This window comes from Melanerpes formicivorus, unplaced genomic scaffold, assembly GCF_026170545.1.
Source record: "Melanerpes formicivorus ecotype bairdi unplaced genomic scaffold, bMelFor1.0.p_v2 SCAF_2, whole genome shotgun sequence".
Classification (NCBI taxonomy): Eukaryota; Metazoa; Chordata; class Aves; order Piciformes; family Picidae; genus Melanerpes; species Melanerpes formicivorus.
The window spans coordinates 34,699,292-34,720,100 of record NW_027142354.1 but is presented as its reverse complement, the minus strand read 5'-3'; the positions used below and the strand labels follow the sequence as shown (position 1 = coordinate 34,720,100).

Genomic DNA, 20,809 nt, shown 5'->3' with positions numbered 1-20,809 from the left:
ATGCTTGGAGGTGTGGACTCATTAGTGAGAGTCTTAATTGTTCAGGAGCTTTCTCAAGAAAACGGCTTAATTCACAATTCATTACCTCTGTATCTGAGGCCTACAAAGATGGGTCTCTTCCTCCAGAGGTGTTATCTCAAAGAAACAAAAGCTAGCAAACTAGTTACTTTGATACTGATGCTATATGATAGTGCATAGTATCAATCAAGGCGGAGACGCTGCCACCTCAGGTTCTAAACACCCCCTTTTGGAGCTAGTGTGCACTAATGCCTTTTTTCATGCTGGAAAGATAGACACCGAAATCTTACACGGCGTGGAATTTTTTTTCAACATCGTCACGATAGAACTAGGACCCTTTTTAACAGCCATAAGCCTTATGTACCCAGCAGTTTTCCCACGGCAGGAAACACAGGGTGCTCGCTGCTGGCTCCCAGGACTGCCACCTGCCGTCACCGTGCTAAGCAGCAGTCCCGAGCTCATGTCAGAGGCGGCGCTGGGTTGCCCACGTCCTGAGGCGGGGCGGTCGCGAGTGTAGGGCTGGCGCATGCGCAGCTGCCTGTATGGCAGGGCGCCGCGCATGTGCGGCGGCTGGAGCAGGTTTCCGTAAGGGAAGGGCGCCCTGCTCCAGCAGTGGCCATGGCGCGGCGCGTCGTGAAGGGGCTGCTGCTGATGGAGGCGGCCGGGCTGCTTGGCGCCCTTCTGCTCTTCCGCGCCATGGACCGCAGCCAAGGTGCGGTAGGGCGGCCGTGGGGGGTGGTGGTGGGTTCGTGTGTAACATCCCGCTGGAAGCGGGGTCGGGGTCTGCCACTGCCGCCGTGACGCGGGCAGTTCCCCACGCCGGGTCGGCCTGAGGTGGCCGGAGCACACGGGGGTTCTGAAGTGAAGAAAAACCCCGACGCGGGGGTCAGTTGTTTGGCTTCGCTTAGTGCAGGCACACCCTAGTCACGTGTAGGCGGGCCCCAAGGACAAGCTGCTAGTTGAGTTCTACAAAACCAAAACGATGGGGAAACACTTCAAGTACAGTGTAGCACAGCGCCAGCATCAAAGCTGAATCTTGTGCGTTGGACAGCAACTGCCATCGCCTCAAACCTGAACACGAGAGGCAGACATGGATGAACCCTGTTTCAGGCATCTGCTGTTCAGCCCTTGAAGGGATGCCCAGGCTCATGCCTAGCTCCTAGTGGCTCCGATTTTAAATTTCCCAGGATGATAACAGGCCCAGCTGGCATGAGGCAGCTAGTGTCATTGTCCAGATCATTTGGCTTCAATCCCTCAAGTCTCTTAAAGCCTAGGGAACACAAAAATAAGCCAAGCTAACACAAGATTTGCTCAGTTAACACAGGATTTGCTCAGCAAAGCAGTGGTTTCATTTGCTGTCAGGGCTGCAGCACCTGACTGACAAACGCCTGCCCCTGCAGAAAGAGGCTGGCAGTCCTGCTACCCATGGTCAGCCTGAGACAGAGGGCAACTGCTGCTGCTGGGAGGACAGAAGCTGAGCTTCACCTATGCTACCCTCAATTTGCATTTGTTATCCCAAATGCAGATATTAACAAGCTGTTACAGTTTGGTTATCTTTGCATTTTTATTAAAAAATACATAACTAAAATGAGAGATCTATGTGACTAAATCTACCAGCCTAGGTTAGTGCTGAGGCATTCGCTGTTTCTCACTTTCCCCCTTACCAGTTTTGGGTCCTAGTTCTTTTATAGCCTTGGCAGACTTTGTGAAGCTGTAGATGCTGTAGTTCTGTAAGTTGCAGTGAGCTCATCTTATAGCCCTGTGTGCTCAGAACAAGGCGTTTCCTGCTGTCTTTGTGTTAGTAGTAGCATTGGTAAGATCCTCTTTTACGCACTGCTGTAAATCATTAAAGTAGTATTAAACTATTACTACAGCATTTTCTACTGGATTGTCAGAGTAGCCCACAGAATGCCTCAAGCTGTGTAAGCGAAAAAAGCAGTTTTCCAAGTTTTCATTTGCATGCCAGTTTCAGAGGCACTCAGCTTCCTGTGAATTTGTAGCTTGTATTTATCACAATTGTGACGAGGCTCAGTAAATACTGGGGTAATGAGCTGCACATCAGTGGCCTGAATACAGTCTGTGATACAATTTGAAAGTAAATTCTGATCACATAATTTAATGGTGGCTGGAACTTAGGAGCTCAGACAAATTTAGGTAAAACTGATCTAGTTAGAAAAATAGTGCATTTAATTATTTGCCTTAAAAGATGCTGAGTAAAATGTAATTTCTCTTGTCAGATTTCAGATACACAATGCAGAAGAGGTTTCCATCAATTCTGGAAGGTGGGTGTGTAGTTTTTGGTTTCAGAAGGATGGCTGAAGCTTCTGTTGCATCTTACATATAAAACTGATTTTTTTATTACTGCTTAAATCTTATCCCAGGAGACACTGCAGAAGTGTTTATTCTTACGCATTGGTGGGTCTGGAGTGTCAGGCTTTGGATAGAGTCCTCAGAACTGGAGTACTGTGCATCCAACAAAATTAGGCATGTTTGAAGGTGAGCCACTTTGTGGCTAACTTAAGAGCTGACATGGATATTCCTATTTTTCAGTGTATTACAAATCCAATGAGTGGTCTGGAATTCATGGCATAAGGGAGAATGACCAAATGACATGGTTAAGCAGCAAGAACTGAAGTAAGAAAGATGTGTGATTAATAAAAAAATTCTTTTTGAATAAGTGTTGTTAAAATGTCCACATTAAAATGCCCAGTTCATCTTTTTGATTTCTTGCCTTTGAACTTGTTTTTCAGCCCTCTGTATCTGAACTGTTTCTTCCTTCTGATGATGCTTTTCACATCCCTATTGTGAAGCCACTTGTCACGCTCGATTTCCCACTGGATCTGTTTGACATCTGTAAGAAGAAAGGCAGGAAATGAGGAGCCAATGGATACCTCTCACCATGATGAGAAATATATGATTCATCTGTAAAAGTTAAAACTTGGCTTCTGTATTTATAAACATTATTAAAGTGCAAGCTGCCTTTTGTTTACACTAGAAAGTTTTGGGGTTTGTATTTTAGTAACACTAGGCATGTTCAAGTGCTGCTGTTAACGTTTTCCAGGTGACACCAAGCAGGACTTGTAATAGTTCTACTGATTACTCAATCAGTGTATACACAATTAATTAGAATTATTCCTGCATAGTTTCCCAGCTTCTTTTGCAAGGAGATATTCCAGTAAGGAAAGACAGGCATGAGTTAAGCCTTGCCTTCAGAAGAATCCATGACATACTTTATCAGAGCAAAATGCACACGAGTGTTAGACAAAAAGCATACAGCCCATCCTTATTTAGAGTGTGAAAGGGCCACATGACAACTTTTTCCTGAAGCCTTATTCCTTCCAGTAGTCACAGTTAATATTAGCACTGCAGACCTCTCATAACAGAAAGAATTTGCATCTTGGTGACAAGCTACTGTTCCTTCTGTGTGATTTCTGACCATGTGTGTATTTCAGTTAAAGAAAGTGCATCTTTTCAAGTACAGACTGAAAGTAAAGAAGTAAACCAGCATTACAACTATTTGTAGTTGCAGCATGTACTTACTTGCATTATCTCTGTTGGCCATTGCATTCATTCCGATATTGTCAAACTTAGACCCAGCATTTTCATCCAGCAGATAGCCAAACTTTAAAGAGAGAAATTTTAGCATTTTATTACAAACAGGTAAAAGGCTTGATCAGTTTTGCTAAGCACTAACCAAACTCACCTCTTCTGCAGATGCCAGTATACTGGCATCTTGGAGTTTTCTCTTCTTTCCTCGGTTGGATCCTTCAAACAAGAAATATTATTCTTTATGAGACAGAACTTGAAGTTCACAAAGACACTAAGATGTGTTACCACAGGGATTTTTCTATTTACTGATACCATCTAAAATATCTGTGTTACAAAACCTTTATTCTCCACCTCCCCTAAAGAAAACGAGGGAAAAGTTTCCAACCAAGACCTAAATAGCACAAATCTGTGCCTCAGGTGTTAGCACAAACGAGCAGTACAACTCCATCCTTCCTGCAAAAGTTCTTCCTTCAATTCCCAGTCCTTTGCTAGCAGACTGTCATTCTGAATTAGATGACATCAGTTGCAGGACAACCTCCTTTTCATCAATGGTTTATTTAAATCTGAACCCAGGTTCAAAAGTGTAGATAATCTAAACACCCTGCTTACAAAGTGTTTTATATTCTCTATATTTGTATTAAGTCTTGTCAAATGGAAATCATGGCAGTGTCTCCTTACCTTCAAGTGATCCAACAAAATTCATATCTTTCTTGGTCTTGCCCTTTTTATTGGTAGCCTTCAATTGCTTGTCATTGTTCAGGTCTGACGGGGGGAAAAAAAAAAAATCAATCCCTCATTCTCACACCATGTGTACATCATTAAAGCACAAGAGTCTAAAACTTCTTATTAGGCATATTTGTCATCATGTTCTGAATGTTTACTTTAAACAAGTTCATAACAGGGTGCACACAACCAAATCTGGAATTTCTTCAGCCTAGACAATTAAAAATTGACCAGTGGCACGCCAGTCTATGCCTTTTTTTTTCCCAGCACCAAAGAGGAATGAAATCTGATACTCAGATACATAAAATATAACAGCAAAAAGCAGGTGTTATGTAAACCTTGAATGTCTGCTTGGTAAGGTTTGATCATTTCTGGAGTAGTAATTTCATGACACATTAATGTGTTAATGGCTGTATGAACAGTTGGCCTCCTCTACCCTCAATCACCTTTTTGCAGCCTTAAGTTATTAGTTGAAATACTCCACTAATCTGCACTTTTCCAGCCTTACAAAGTGTATACTGTGTAAACCATGCTTTTCAGTTGAAAACGTAATAAAACCATAGAGGTAAGGATCAGTTACTATTACAGTGAAATAAAAATTGGGGTGCATAGCTGTATTAGAAGATTAAGCTGTTACTTATGAGACAGCAATTTAAGTAAGTTATATCTCATCTAAAAAGAGATAAAATTTTTAAAAATTGACATTGACTAAGTCTAAAGAAATTTTTTAAATTACCAAGTACCAGATTTTTAGTTTTCTCTTTGAGATTTGTTAATATTTCTTCTTACTGCAGCCAGTTATTTGTCTCTAAAGCTGGCAGTGTTTATGGAATAAAATAACTACGGTCTTGTTAACAAGTTTTTATATACAGATGCCTAATTCCCACTCTTACCTAAGAGAAACATTCCCTGGCACAGTCTCTTAACAATTTATTGTCTAGAGAAGGACTCATCACTTCTTTACTTAAAAGCAAAACTCCCACCTAGGTAACTAAATCTGAATTTATATATGTGATCACATATTCAGTAACCTTTTAAAAAGCTTTTTTTTCTTGTTTTGTGATAATAAATGGTACTTTACCTAAGCTGTTTTCATCATCAGACACATCCATAAATACACCTCCTTCTTCATCCATATCCTCTCCAAAGTCTCCCTCCATGCTTCCTAAGGAGACCTCATCATCATCCAGATTACTGAATTCATCTTCATCGTCAGAATTCTCCCAGTCAGCACTGGATTCCTCGCCTTTCTTACCACCTTTGGTTTTCTTTTTTATGTTACTAAAAAAAAAATATGTAACAAGCTTAGCACTTCGTTGGGCACAATGTTTGCATCCAGGTAACATCTATCTACAAGCAATCACTGCATTAGAAAAGTTCAGCATCATTGCACGCTACCATAAATGAAATCTAAGAAACATGAATTATGTACTCGGGTATGTTTTCAATGTCACTACATGGAACTGTGTTATAAAAGTCAACCATTTTAGTAAGTTCTAGACAGAATCCTACTCTGAAATTAACAGAAATGTCAGTTTTGGTATTTTATCTCCTGTGTGTGCCTTCTCAGAAAGTCTTTCCTGTAAAACATACAAACTGCTGGCTTCCTTAGCAGCTCCAGTAAATTAAGAAATCACTAATTTATTTTTCTTCAGAAAGGAAACATGGTTCTTAATGTATTAGCTGATTACTTGCTTTTATGTCTCCTTTTGGCTATTTTTGACTCAGACCAGCCGGGATCACAAAAATGTTCATCTTAAATTATAAGTTTAAGCTGTAATTCTCCTTTCACCTCAAAAATAAAAAAAGATTGGTTTCTGTGATTTAAAAGCTGTATTGCAGATGCTTTAAGTAAGAAAGAGGCTACTTAATCATTCATAGTTTGCCTCAATGATCTCAAAGTTATTTTCCAACATAAATGATTCTATTAGAACAAGAGGACACAATCTCAAGCTGCACCAGGAGAGGTTTAGGATGGATGTCAGGAAGAAATTCTTCACAGAGAGAGTGATTTGCCATTGGAATGGGCTAGAGGTGGTGGAGTTGCCATCACTGGAGGTGTTTAGGAAAAGACTGGATGGGGTGCTTGGTGCCATGGTTTAGTTGATTAGATAGTGCTGGATGACAGGTTGGACTCGATGATCTCAAAGGTCCGGTTCTGTTCTATTCTATTCTATTCTATTCTCAGTGAAACTCCTGACTTGCTGAGAACTGGGCTCTGTGATTCTGGATTCCACTAAGTTTACTTACTTCATTAGGTCTAGTTACAATCAGTATTTACCGCAGCAGTACCATTATGCCTTATTCAGCTACTCTTCTTCTTGGTAATTCTCAAACAGAAACTTGAGACAATGAAAAGCAAGTAAGATTTGACCGTTTACTAGGTCACTGCACTGCATATGTAAAATTAAATACTACAGGTCTCACATGCCAAGTGAGCAGATTGTAAGCACCACAGAATCATGATGCTCCATTACAACAGAGAAGTAGCATTACCCACCAGTCAATTGCCGTTGCCTTTTTTTTTCCTTTGCAAGTGATATTCTGAGACTTTCTGAAAAGGTCTATCCAATTTCAGAGAGTAAAACTCAATACAGAGATTAAAACAGTAGATGAAAGAATTAATTTTAAAGTCTTACCCAGCAAAATCAAGGTCATCCTGGTCAACATCAATAGCATTATCAGCAGCTTCAAATGTATCTGAGGGAAGAGAGAAAATTGTTTATTGCGACAGAACAAAGTCAAACAAAGAAATATGAAGCCCTTGCAAAATATATTAATTTCAGGTATAATTTTCAGTTGAAAAGATAATAAAACCATAGAGGTAAGGATCTATTTTTATTATTATTTATTATTATTCTTTCCCTTAACAATTTATATGATCTATATCAGTAACATGGGACCCTGATGCCAAAGGGTTCATACTCCTACAGAAAAATATTCCACAAAACAATTACCTAAAACTACCTGGGCTTTTTCTTAATATTTTTCCTTTGAAAAACAAGAAAAGTTTTCTTTTATTGAGGATGAATTTCTGGCAAGAACTATATGATGTGGGAAACAGAGGAGTGGACACACAATTGCACAGCGAGTCAAACTTGGCAGGAGGGATATCACTACAAGTCTCAAACACTTTCTCCAAGTCAAAAACTCAATCAAGCTCCTCCAAGCAAGTGTCCTGTCAGATAATCTGTATGCTCATTTTCAGGTTAAAAGTAGTCACTATTATTTTTGACAGAAAAGCAAGCAGACTAGTGAAAGCTCCTACCATCAGGTTCACTTAGTAAACAAACTGCTATATAAAATTGCAGGCAAAAACTAAATCTGAAGAATTACAACTGTACTGTTTCAGAATAAAAAGTAACTTTAGGAGTTCCTTAATTTAAAGTTGTAAGTTTATGTGGCAAATTATCAGAGAACAGTTGACTTAGAGACACTAACAATAAAATTAAAAACAAAATTAGAAACAGATTCTTGTCATAACTAAGACTAATTCTGTCACTAAGAATCCTCCTATGGGAGTACAAAATTCTCTATAAATATTGTATAAAACAATTTTGGAGAGCTAACTGGATATTTTTTCCCCCCAAATACACATATTACTGTATAAATAAAATATGAAATAATGAAATAATAAAATAATGGACATTTTATGCTACACTAACAAATTTAGGTTCTGAAACAATTCTAAAGCGAATAAAGTATACGCTACAGGAAGAGCTAAGATTAGCACTACCCTAATGGACCTAACTGAACATTCCCATTGGAACGTGCTGCCCAGGGAGATGGTGGAGTCACCATCATTGGAGGTGTTTAGGAGGAGACTTGATAGGGTGTTTGGTTGCATGGTTTAGTTGATTAGGTGGTGCTGGATGATGGGTTGGACATGATGATCTTGAAGGTCTCTTCCAACCTGGTCTGGTCTATTCTATTCTATTCCATTCTATTCTAAATAACCTCATGAAAAATGTTAGCATCAATGAAAGAAACTGCAAGGAAGATTGAGAAAGGCCAAGCAGTGAAGAAAGAATAGCAGTAAATGTCACATGCTCTTAGAAAAAGTTACTTAACTCTCAGACTACACTAAGAAAAGAAGGTGGCACAAGCTGGCACACATGAGCTTATGTTCAAAATCAGACAATTTGCAGCCATTTGAACACACTGATTGCTGCTGTAGTAGGGAGAGCAAGACCTCTTCTACAAGGTGGCCAGCCAGTTGGCTTATGTGATGGACAGTATGAACTGCTGGTGCAGTAGCATAGAAGGGGAATTGGATACCCTTTTTTTTTCACTTCCATTTTCATGTATCTCTTTTATACAGTATAAGCTATAAAAAGGATAAATTAATAATTTGCAGAAGCAGAAAATATTGGGATAGTTACTGCAAGGAAAAACACAACCTTACCAAGTACTCTTTCAAATTCATCATCATCTACATCTTCCACACTTTCTTCATCATCCTGACGCCTCTGTTTCTCTCTCCTCTTATCAAACTTTGAATAAAATCTGAAATAACAGATTACTCTCAATCACAAAAATTACAGGTGATCATCTTTATAACAAGCCTTTTTAAAAAAATACAATAATCAACCTGCAAATTGGTTCATGTGTATTTTGCCAGTTGAAAATTCTAAGTAATGGATTCAAACACATCCCAAATCAGAAATTCATATCCTGTTTGGGTTTTTCTTAAAGATTAAGCCATGACTGTAAATTTGAAACGAAGAAATCTCACAGCCAAAGCTAAGGGTGCCAAAAATTATTTTAAGCATGAAGAATTTATAAAAGGGCACAAAGAAAATGCAAAATTCTGCCTTATACTGCTAAGGAAGAAAGGATCAATTTCAACTTGAATCTAACTGAGAAAAACAGAAAAATGGAAAAAAAACCCCAACTAACAAACAAGATTGACCCAGGAAGTTCTGTCACATTTTCCTCCACAGCCCTCCTCTTTTGTGTGTAGTCTTACCTTCTGTTAGCCCTTTAAAATCAATTTATCTCCTTCACTCTTATTATGAAGAACCACAGAAGACAAATTTGAGCATATACAAGTGCAAAAAAGTACAGCACTTTGTATCACAGATTTTAAATGTGCAATGTCAATTTCAGTCATCTTCAAAGTAACAATACTGTTAACTTTTCAGATGCATGATTAAAGATGTTTTTCTTTAATATCAAAATTACCATCCCAATTTATTAATCAACATTATAATACTGTAATATCAACTAAAATTATTAAGCCCCTGCAGCAATACATATCCTAAACAAACAAACAAGCTAATTAAACAAAATAAACAAAACTGATCTCCTAAGGAGACATAGGTAGCCAGTTGTGGCTTGAACAGAAAGTAGTAAAACATAAATAAATCACTAATGGGCATAAAAAAAGAAAATAATGATAGTTCTAAACAACCCCATTGGAAAGAAAACGGACTTAAGATAGTAATGGAAACAATCAGACTGGACGTGAGGAAGAAGTTCTTCATCATGAGAGTGGTGAAGCCCTGGAATGGGTTGTCCAGGGAGGTGGAGGTGTTTAAGACCAGGCTGGACAAGGCTCTGGCCAGCCTGATCTAGTGTGGGCTGTCCCTGCCCATGGCAGGGGGGGTTGGAACTAGATGATCCTTGTGGTCCCTTCCAACCCTGACTAATACTATGATACTATGAATTTCCCTCTCTCCTCTCACTTCTTTGCTCTGGGAGAGATACTAACTTCCTTCTGCTTGACCTTGTCTGCATTGTTTTGGCTAAGTTCTAACTTCTCTGCTCCTTTCTCTTGGCCCTTTCATGTAGAGGGGGGCAAGGCGGAGCAGGGAGGGAAAAGCTATAGCAGCTCCCCTGTTCCTTGGCCAGAGGGGTCCTTGTGCTGTTTATTAATCGTAAATATTGTAAATACTGTATATTCTGTAGTTTTGCTTGCAAATACAGCTTTCATTTGCTTCCAGCTGAGCTGGTCTGGCAAATTTAATGTTGGGGAGAATTCCCAACTCACTACATCACAAAATTAATTAGCACCCAACAAGCAAAACTACAATCTACAATGAAATGCATAGCCTAAAACTAACACACCAGTATTTTGATGTAGTAAGAACAAATCTTTGCCAAATGTGTACCACTTCAGTTTTAGTATCACAGCTGCATTTTATATCATTACTTGAAAAGAAAGCCAACTAATAGAAAGAGCTATAAATATTTTTTGAATACACAGCAAACTAATTCCTCTGACTTTTTTTGCATCCTTCCATTCTAATAAGCTTTGATGCTAATAACATAAGCATTTTTTAAAATATACTTCTCATGCATAAGAACTGCAAGCAATAGGATATTCATCATTAGCCATCGCTTAGACTCTTTATTACAATGTCAGCTTACTTGGTTGTAGACTACAAGCACTGACTACCTTTGTTCCTAAGTGATACCCTTTCTTAAGCACTTTAGACAAACATTGAAATTATTTTCCAAGGAAAGCACTATCAACACAAGTCACTCAAATTTATCAAGTTTTCCAAGCACTTGGAATACCAGAGAGTACTTATGAATGTAATGGGATTTCATGGGATTGCCTTAAAAACCCACCACTTAAAATGAATGTTCACAAGTATGTCATTACCTGTGAAAAAACACTTCATCCACTGGGATTTTGCTTTCATCTTTGGTACGGAATTCCTTACTGTTGACTGCAAAACCAAGAAAGAACTGATTTTACCTCAAGTTGGAATTACTGTTATTCTTTTAAAAGGTAAGACAACATGCACAGGCAGAGGTACAGAGATACCCAGTGTCATCTGCTAAATAAATGTGAGCTCACCTCTAAACTTCTTCAAAGCAACAGCTCTCAGCGTATATAATACTACTTAGATGTGAGCATGTCCCATGGAAAATCAAGAGGCACAGCCCTAACCAGGTTCTAATCTCTGTATCATCAAGGGAGGTTTTACAACCACCTAGAGCAGCAATGCACATTTAAAAACAAAATTTTAAAGAAAGGAAATAAGAGAAGCTCCCTGTCATGCACTAAAAGCTGAAATCACTTCTGCCCGGTGGTAGGAGAAATGCCCATCAGCAGCTGCAAGGCAGGACCAGACACCAGTTCAGCATGTTGAAGAAGGGACTGAGCCTCACCCTGCTTTCCTTGACAAAGAACTGAGGTAAAATAGGACACTATGTAACAGCAGATTGACTAGGGTATTGATGAGACTCCCTGTGGAGAGTTTTAGATTCACATATTCCCCTTTCTCTCCACCTCAGAAGTAAATCAAAAGAGAAAGACCTACTGATTATCTCAGCAGCAACAGACTACAAAGTTTTCTAAAAAGACAAAGGACCAAGTTTCTGACACCACATGAGCATACCTACAGAAGGACTCTTCAAATTAATAGTAGAAGGTACCAGAAGATTTGCAGTTTCAGTTCCCTAAGCCTCAGCAGTGACCAGCTAAATGCAACAAGTGCATTAATTTATCTGTATTTTTAATACCAGATTCTTTGTTTATGGAATACAGTTTCCTCTGTTCCAGTTCTAAATGCTTGGTCTGCTCCTTCAAGTCAGAAAAATGCAATAAACCGTACCTTTGAGTACATTCCTACTTTAAGCTTTTATAGCCATAACCCCATGATCAGTAACTAAAACCTCTGCAACACAAACAAGGATAGCACATCCCTGGGAACATCAGTGATTCCACCACAGAAGATGGTACCTCTTCTGCCCTCAGGCAACACTTTTTCTGATGGTTTACCTGATTTTTAACTGCTTGTTCTTACCACCAAATCCTGCCCTTAATCACTGGAAACAGTAAGATAAAATAAAATATAAATAAATCAATAAGGTAGCCTCTTTTTGGAGCAAAATAACACTGCCAAAGACACCTTACAGTAATCTAACAATAGCTACACCTGTGGCATTGTATGAAGTAATAGAAATCATTTACTGGAAGAGCTTAATGTGATTTATATCATTATGCAAATCCATTTTCTGATGTTTTATTTTTCAATCATAATAAGCAGAATAAAATTTCTTAGATGATAACTTAAACAAAACCATCCATTATGCAATGCTACTATATTAACTACCCCTAGATCAATATATGTTTTAGGGATTGTATATAATCTTATATACTTTTAAAGAAGTTTAAAAAACATCACTGATAAACTAGGAACCCAGACATAAGGATGGCATATTTGTGAGCACAGAATGTAGTTAGTATTTTATAAATTCATGTCCCTCTGAATCTAGTAGCCCAACAGATTGCTCTTCTAACTAGAAATACCACCAGCTGGAACAAATTCTGAGGGGTTTTTTTAGCCTTTTTTTCACCCTATAGGTTCACATTGCCAGCTACAAGCAAATTTGTAACAATGTTCTAAATTTTTTTAGACAAGACTGCAAATCTCTTTATCTAGGAGCGGGGGGGGGGGGGGCGGGCGGGGGGGTTCCTTTTAGGGGAATGCAGGAAAAAAGATAACACAAGAGAAAGCAGAGGAAACATATACAGGTCATGGCACGGAAAACAAGACATGCAGTTTTCAGTAGCTCTGTCCTTTGCTGTTACATGTTTCTTAATGGGATGGGCAAAGAGTAGGTATGATACCTGCCTTAAAAAAAGGAATTACTACACCAGAAAGTATTTGCAATTAGAGGGGGGAAAACAGAGAGAATAGAAGGGTCTTTAAAAAAATTGGTACATACAGCTAAGTGCTGCAGTAGAAGACAAAATGTTTTCCTACTCAAGAGTCCAATAGTTGAGGTAACTGACTTTCTCTGTCACATTCTAAAAATGATTCAATGGATCCAAAGTTTCGTTTGTGGAGATTCCATGCACCCTTACAAGAAGATTACAATGAGCCACCACTACTGCACAGCTGATGGACAGGACTTTCTTCTACTGCTAACAGATAATAGTATGCACAGCACAGATGACACATGTACAGCAAACAGCCGAGAATGTTTTAGCCATCATAATATTAACTGAAAAAGAGGTAACTTACCTGCTGGATTCTGTGTGTCTTTCATAAACTGCTTCTTCTTTGGCTGCATTACAACACTGCTAGTGTTTTCTGTAGCAGAACATAAATCCAAAATAAATTACTTTAACACTAATGATATAAAACTCTGAGGAGTGGCTGATACACCATAGAGTTTTGCTACCATCTGTAAGGACCTCAAGAGGCTGTAAAAATGGGCTGACAGGAACTTCATACAGTTCAGCAAGAAGAAGTGGAAAGTCTTGCACTTGGGCAGGACCAACCAACCCCATGCAACTGTATGCGCTGGGAACTGCTCAGTGGGAAAGCACCTTGGCAGAAAAGGCCCTGGGCATCCTGATAGACACCAAGTTGACTATGACCCAGCAAGGAGCCCCTGTGGGAAAGAAGCCTGATTGTATCCTGGGCTGTAAGAGAGGAAGTGCTGCCAGCAGGTACTGGGACATGACCAGTACTCTAATCAGCAGGGGTGAGGCCATGCCTGAAGTGCTGTGTCTCCGCTAAGAGAGATATCGAGGTATCGGACAGAATGTAGCAAAGGGCCACAAAGATGGTTTGAGGAGATTGGAGTACCTCTTCTATAAGGAAAGGGTGGGAGATCTGGGACTGTTAAGGATGGAGAAGAGAAGGCTCAAGGGAGATCCCATCAATGCCTAACAAATACCTCAAGGGAGAAGGTAAATACAGAGCCATGCACTTTCTAGTGGTGTCCGTAACGGTGCAAGAGGTAATGGGCACACACTGAAACACAGGAGCCTCCAATACTTCTTCACTGCGAGGGTGATTGTGTGCTGGCATGGGTTGCCCAGAAGGGCAGTGGAGCCTCCATCCTTGGAGACATCAGAAAGCCATCTGGACAGTCTGGGCAGCCTGCTCTAGGTGGCCCTGCTTGAACAGATGACCTCCACAATTCCCTTCCAACTTTAACCACTCTGTAGTCTTCACATTTTCCTGTCACTTTGTTTATTCTAGTTAGCAATTTCTGCACTGCAGATAAGAAAGTATGTGATTGCCAGCTGGCTCGAATTTGCAGACATCGTTCTTGTAGCCCTGAAGACTGTCCTGTGCTGCACTACCTTGAATATTTGACAAGCATAAAGTGTTACTTGGCAGTCTAAGAGACAGAGTTTGGTCATCATCAATAATCAAGGTCATGTTCAGAGAAGTTCATACCTTTGCCTTTATGGAGCTTGGGATTTCTGTACACAAAGCGATCCAAGAATCTCATTAATGTGAAATCCTGCAAAGGGTCACCAGAGTACTGAATGTGATTCCCCTGAAAAAAGAAAAAAGTCAAACCATTATGGTCTTCATTTTAGAAAGACAACAACTAAACAAGGACTCCAACTGTCCAAGAATAAGCCTGACCAGTTACTACACTCCTGTACAGACTTATTGCTGGAATTTCAGTATTTTCTTCAATAAAAAACACCTCCCTTTTGTTTTTTTTAACTGCCTTGCAATGTACTGTGCTAATAGTAGTTAACATTCAGCACTATTTGGATAGCTTGTATTCGAATATAAAGTTTCAAATATATATTTGTGTACAACTGAGTATTTTTGGTACAATGTCACAACAGTGTTAAATATTTTTTTTTCCTAACAGTAGAGTTCAAAAGGCAAGGAGGCTTTATCACATAGCTCTGAAAAATCAAAAGACAGCTGACCTAAAAATCAAACTTCAAAGCTACAGACTAGTAAAAGCACTTACTTCTAAAATTGTTTTTGCAAATAGGGCCACAGACGGATGAAAATGTTCAGAAAGCTGAAAAACATAAAGAATTTATTTCTATTTTAAAAATAAATGCAGTCATTACTCATGTTGATGCATCAGACTCCTGACAACACCATTATGTCATAAAATCACTCTGTAACTTGCCAAATAATACACAGACATATGTAATAGTGCACGACTGGTGTGCTCTGCCCTTGAACAGCTGAAGAACTTCAAGTTCTCATCTGATTATGTCAATTAAATACATTCTTCTTATAACTGTATTCAATTTAACACTAAAAAGTGTTGGTGATACAAAGCTAAAGATCCAAAATTGAGAGAGATTATTATTGTCCAAATCTCCACCTAAAAATTCCTATTCCCTACTCTGGACTATCAGCATTGTTATGTAACACGTACAAGCTTAAAGCTGAACAATGTGTCATTTAACCTTTCTGTTACATTACCCAGGTAGCTGCTCCAAGAATAACCAAGTTACTTTTCTCTCCATACAAAGGCCACACTGACACAGTAATCAGCAACGTAAGAATGCTTTACCTTCTTCAGTTCCCAAAGGCTTGTATTTTCCGCACCACAGTATAGAGGACTTCGGTGCATAGGATCATAGGAAGCTCCGCTCTTTCTGCCTGAGAGTTGGAGATGAAAACTACTTAAATTTCATCCAGCAACTTTCATGCTGCCCATCATTCCTAGCTGGACAGGCTACATTCATTCAGTAGCAATTTTACAAGAAGTCTTCATCAATGTCCCTGTTACAGAATATTAGAAGTTAAATGAATTATGTTTTCTTGCCAATTTACCTGCCATGTTCAGATGATGCACCCACGAGGCCGTTGAATTCGAATCTTTGGTTTTAGCAGAATTTTCCGCTGTGTTCCTCTCTTCACCTTCTGCTTCTTTGTTTGCATCCACAATTTCTTCCTCCTCCTCTTCAACTTCTTGATCCTTAAAGCACTCTTCATCATCTGACTCCTAAACAAAAAGTTAGCAAACGGCTAACTTCCAGTTTTATTCTGATTCATGCAGTTCTTCCGAAGCTACTTACAAAATTTAAAATGATGGGCAATGTTTAAACCTTGATACAGGATTTAAAACTGAAATTTACAGCTTACATTACATAAGTGTAAGGGTCCCCTCCCCACCTGAAGAAAGGGAAAAAAACAAACAAAAGAAATCCATTCCTGCCTATTCTTCAGAGACTGCAGAAAGACACAAGCAGGCCATGTTTTAACAGAGCTTTTGAGTGAAGAATGTTCATCTGCTTGCTTACATAGCATTTAGTGAAATAATCCTCTCTCCATGAGCAAAGTGCACGAGAGCTGCAAGAATGCTTAAAACACCTTAATCTATGCAGATTTTCTATGTAGTTACATTTGTGGACGTGCTTTTTTCCCATGACATAACATTTCAGCAAACTCCCAGGACACTAATACACAGGATAGGGAAAGGCGTTTATGAAACTAGCTCTTATTAAAGAACAATAGGACAGAGATATCATCTTATACCACATGATCCTGCAGCTGGACTCTCAACTCTGGTTTTACTTTCAGAAGCTCAGACAGAAGGTACAGGGTTCCACAAATGAAGGGTGGCATTTGTCCACAAGTGACTTGAAGTAACCTCTTCACAAAGGCCTTCACACGCCGTAACACTACATCTGCCTTCAGTGATTTATAGACAAGATTAAGAAACATGGATGGCTTTGAGCAGGTTGCTAAAGCAGGATCAAGAAGCTTCCTGTGGAAAACACATGAGAAAATATTACTGATTGTCATAGTACAGTTAGAATAATTGCTATTAACAATCACCTACATTTTAGAATAGAATAGAATTAATCAGGTTGGAAGAGACCTTTGAGATCGTCGAGTCCAACCTATCATCCAACACTATCTAATCAACTAAACCGTGGCACCAAGCACCCCATCCAGTCTCCTCCTAAACACCTCCAGCAACAGTGACTCCACCACCTCCCTGGGCAGCCCATTCCAATGGCCAATCATTCTTTCTATGAAGAACTTCTTCCTAACATCCAACCTAAATTTCCCCTGGCACAGCTTGAGACTGTGTCCTCTTGTTCTGGTGCTGGTTGCCTGGGAGAACAGACCAACCCCCTCGTGGCTGCAACCACCCTTCAGGTAGTTGTAGAGAGCAATAATGTCTGCCCTGAGCCTCCTCTTCTCCAATCTAAGCAACCCCGGCTCCCTCAGCCTCTCCTCACAGGGCTTGTGCTCAAGGCCCCTCCCCAACTTTGTTGCCCTTCTCTGAACATACTCCAGCAAGTCAACATCTTTCCTAAACTAAGGGGCCCAAAACTGGACACAATACTCAAGGTGTGGCCTAACCAGTGCTGAGTACATGGGCAGAATGACTTCCCTGCCCCTGCTGGCCACACTGTTCCTGATACAGGCCAGGATGTCATTGGCCTTCTTTGCCACCTGGGCACACTGCTGGCTCATGTTCAGCCTGCTATCAACCAGTACCCCCAGGTCCATCTCTGCCTGACCGCTCTCCAGCCCCTCTGACCCCAGCCTGTAGCACTGCATGGGGTTGCTGTGGCCAGTGTGTAGAACCCAGCACTTAAATGTGTTAAATCTGATGCCCTTGGACTCTGCCCATCTGCCCAGCCTGTCAAGGTCCCTCTGCAGGGCGCTCCTATCCTCTAGCAGATCAACACCTGTCCCCAGCTTGGTGTCATCTGCAAACTTACTGATGATGGACTCAATACCCTCATCCAGATCATCAATAAAGATATTAAAGAGCATGGAGCCCAGCACTGATCCCTGGGGGACACCACTAGTGACTGGCTGCCACCTGGATGTGGCACCATTCACCTCCACTCTCTGAGCTCAGCCCTCCAGCCAGTTCCTGACCCAGCACAGAACGCTGCTGTCTAAGCCACGAGCTGCCAGCTTGGCCAGGAGTTTGAAGAGTTTTCAAGAGTGCCAGCTAAAATACCAGAGACAGCTTGTTCCCCAGTATTCAAAAGCATTATGATCAACCCTGAACTGTCAACATGTGTGTAGTATTTCTAATTACATGTAAGACACTGGAGATTTTAAAAAAAATATAAAAAATCTATACCAATAAACAAAAAACCCACCAAAATATAAAGAAATTGAGTTCAATTGAACAGGTTTCAAAATCTGACACATTTAATATAAAAAACTAATCTGATTTATTCTGATGTTCAGAAAAATAGAAAGCAAATGGTTAGCAGTTAGCATGCTTCATGATGAGATCAGGCATAGGCACTGGCAAGTTTTGTACTCGAGTTTCTTCCAGCCTGTCAGGCACAGGAAGGTCCCTAAATACACTGCACCTTCTCAGGAAGCTTGAGGTCCATTTTTGAAAATTAGCAACTTCCATTTGGTCAAGTAAAACAGAAGCCTGTAAAGAGTCTAAACAATCAGCTGGGGGAACAAAAGAAAACCAAAAAAAAGTGATTCTTTTATAGCATGAGGCTTTCCATCTATACAACTTAAATCACTTAGAGGATTTGTTCATAGTATTTCCTCGTGCCCGAAATAAAAATAGAAAAAATATTTTTGGCCATTATGTGACTAAAACACAGTACCTGTAAAAATTATTTTGGAGATGTAGCTATCTATCAGTTTGAAATACTATCTGGAATTAAAAAACGTGCCACCACAATAACTTGCAAAGGATGAAATGCACGTGTTGTATTCTCAGGACCTACTGCTACCATCTGCTTTATCCTCACGTTAAGCCAAAGAGGTCACATGCATTATCTCAAAGAAAACACTGGAAATTTTTAGCCAGACATAAAACTCACAAGACCCTAAAAGCAAGGTAAGTGTATCTACAACTTTAAATTAATAGTGATGTCATAAAATGAAATTCATATAAAAAACACAGACTTGTCACTTACTTGTAGAGTGCTGCATAGTACCTGTCCGATACAGACTGCTGTGAGTCCATCACTTGAAACAGCAACATCAGGGCCTGGACACTGGTACTGAAGTTGACAAGATGTAGAACTTTAAACAACGTGTCCATTTGTTCTTTTACTTTCTCATCACCAGTCTGAGCATAAGGGTAAGCTCTGTTTACCCCACAAAGAAGAGCACTGAGCATCTTGGATTCAACATCTTTTTTCTTAATGCAGTTCCGAAAAAAGCAGAAGTACAAAGTTATCAGCTTGTTAGCCAATGCACTCTCTTCATGACTGAGGACTATCTGATTCAGAAAGCAAATGGCATAATACTGGGTTTTCACATTAATGTTTGACCGGTACAGAAGCCTCTCCACTTCATTGCACACTACTCCCTTCATATTTGGATGCTTGTGAAGTAATGTCTCTAAAAGATATGAGGCTTTGGTGGCTATTTTGTTCTGAGGGTCCCCCAGTTTATTTACCAGCTGAACAAGGAGAACTTTCTCCTGCTCAGGCTTGTTACAAAGAAGTTCATGGGCAACTGCCAAAGCTCGTGATTTCGGCGCTGTCAAAGAATCATGACCCAGTGCTTCTAATGCTTGCACAAACTCTGCCACCTGTAGTTTCAGCTGATGCTCAAAGTACCACAGTATCAACCTTCTGTCTCTCGAATCCCTGTTGCCACTTGACATCTTCTCTATGTTGCTACATGGTCTCTGTGAGAAAGACCATAATTTTCGATTGTCTGGCAAGAGATCCGAAATGAGAAGCTCCCTGAAGGTGTCCAAAGCCATGAGGCTCTGATGCCGGCTGCCCTTTTTCTTTATGAGGTTTATCAAATTCTCAACATATTGGAGACTGTGAACAGCACTGTCCTGAATAAGAAGGGTCATTGCTGCCATCCTATCAGCCAAAGTACCTGACGACACAACAGTTTTCATCCATGTCGAAGAGGCTCCCTTCTGATAATCTGTCTTATTCTTATACAGCTCTATCTCATGTTGGTACAGCTTTTGAGCCAAGGTCTTATACTTGGACAAGAGCATCTGATTTTGTGGTTCTGAAGAGAATTCATTGGTGTATTCCTGTTCATACCATTTGCCCCCTGGCTTTATCAGTATCACTTGCCTTGCATGAAATTCAAAATCTTCTTCCAGCATATTGCTCTGTGTCAAAAGGTGCTGGTCCTGATCACCATCAGCTTGCTTCGTCTTGCTTTCTTTCACGCAGCTTGCCTTTTCTCTGACTTTTTTTTCTTTTTTCCCTTCTAACAAAGAAGAGTTAACTTCCTTCTTGCTTTTCTCTTTTTTTGTGGGCTTCTTTTTCTCCTCACTTCCACCACCGCCGTTGTCCTCTTCCTCGCCCTCCACCACCAGACAATTTTTCGCATACTTATCGATTCCCAGGGAGCTGACGAAAGCCTCCAGCTCCCCTTCCTTCAGGTCGTCGATAGCGTCCTTCTTGCCGCCGTCCACCATCTCCTCTGCCTCGTCCACGGCACACAACATCAGGTAGTCTTGCTGCGGGCGGCAGCGCATAGTCGTTACCGACGGATACGGAGCATGCCTGCACGTTCCCAAAGGCTCCCCTTGCCACCCCACCGCGCCCCGGGCTACACAAGGGCCCGTCCGAGAAAGGACCCATCCCGGGGGCGCCCGGCCGCCACGTGTTCCCGCTCCCTCCGCTCCCCCCTTACCTTGGTGCCGCCGAGGCGAAGCACCTCGTCAAGTGTGAACTCATCATCTTCTCCATCTTCATCATCTTCTTCTTCATCATCCTCCTCCTCGCTGTCACGGTTTGTCTCCCTCGGGTCCCGCACGCCGAAGCCCCACAACGCCGCCATCGCTGCCCGTCGGAAGCTCCTGCGCCGCACTTCCGGCCCCGAGGGCCGTCGGGAACGCAGGTCCT

General features: G+C 40.6%; 1 protein-coding gene and 1 long non-coding RNA gene across 2 annotated transcripts; one reads left to right on the top strand and one right to left on the bottom strand.

Moving 5' to 3' along the window:
• Positions 1 to 560: 560 nt before the first annotated feature.
• On the top strand, positions 561 to 3,016 carry LOC137449997 (uncharacterized). Its single transcript, XR_010989527.1, has 4 exons — positions 561 to 730; positions 2,256 to 2,300; positions 2,569 to 2,652; positions 2,769 to 3,016. It is a non-coding gene; the product is annotated as an uncharacterized lncRNA (long non-coding RNA).
• On the bottom strand, positions 2,665 to 20,787 carry CEBPZ (CCAAT enhancer binding protein zeta). Its single transcript, XM_068156032.1, has 16 exons — positions 20,598 to 20,787; positions 18,896 to 20,421; positions 16,512 to 16,743; positions 15,807 to 15,978; positions 15,544 to 15,632; positions 14,983 to 15,036; positions 14,445 to 14,547; positions 13,275 to 13,343; positions 10,901 to 10,967; positions 8,696 to 8,796; positions 6,930 to 6,990; positions 5,372 to 5,571; positions 4,246 to 4,329; positions 3,722 to 3,783; positions 3,559 to 3,640; positions 2,665 to 2,869 (listed from the first exon to the last, which is right to left on the bottom strand). Exons 1-16 carry the CDS (start codon positions 20,742 to 20,744, stop codon positions 2,730 to 2,732), a joined length of 3,189 nt encoding a protein of 1,062 aa, XP_068012133.1. The 5' UTR covers positions 20,745 to 20,787; the 3' UTR covers positions 2,665 to 2,729.
• Between the last annotated feature and the right edge of the window lie 22 nt (positions 20,788 to 20,809).